Below are 283 nucleotides of genomic sequence, written 5' to 3'. Positions count from 1 at the left end.
CCCCCCCCTCGGGCAGGCCACGGCCCCCCCCTACCGTGCGCCAGCGTCTTGCGCAGCTCCAGGAGGCTGCGGAAGCTCAGCGAGGCCACGTGGGGCTTGCCCCAGCGGTCCGTCTCCTCCTCCACGTCCTCCTCGAACTTGATCCAGCGCGCCGTCTCCTTCCACTGCATCTCCTGGTTCTTGTCCACCATCAGCTCGTTCAGCTCCACGAACACCTGCGGCCAGGTCGGGGCGCGGGTGAGCGGGACCCCAGGAGGGGCCCCCAGGATCGCCCGTCCGGCCC

The 283-nt window shown here is 71.4% G+C and overlaps 1 protein-coding gene across 1 annotated transcript in view; it reads right to left on the bottom strand.

Moving 5' to 3' along the window:
* SLC4A2 (solute carrier family 4 member 2) overlaps window positions 1-283 on the bottom strand; it is a 13,194-nt gene that overhangs the window by 7,009 nt on the left and 5,902 nt on the right. The window contains exon 6 of the mRNA XM_025193521.1: window positions 35-215. Coding sequence (XP_025049306.1) covers window positions 35-215 — 181 coding nt within the window. The remainder of the gene's footprint in view (window positions 1-34; window positions 216-283) is intronic.

The sequence above is a fragment of the Alligator sinensis genome, unplaced genomic scaffold (assembly GCF_000455745.1).
Source record: "Alligator sinensis unplaced genomic scaffold, ASM45574v1 scaffold1660_1, whole genome shotgun sequence".
Taxonomy (NCBI): Eukaryota; Metazoa; Chordata; order Crocodylia; family Alligatoridae; genus Alligator; species Alligator sinensis.
The sequence above is the reverse complement of the archived record's forward strand: the minus strand, read 5'-3'. Positions and strand labels throughout refer to the sequence as shown.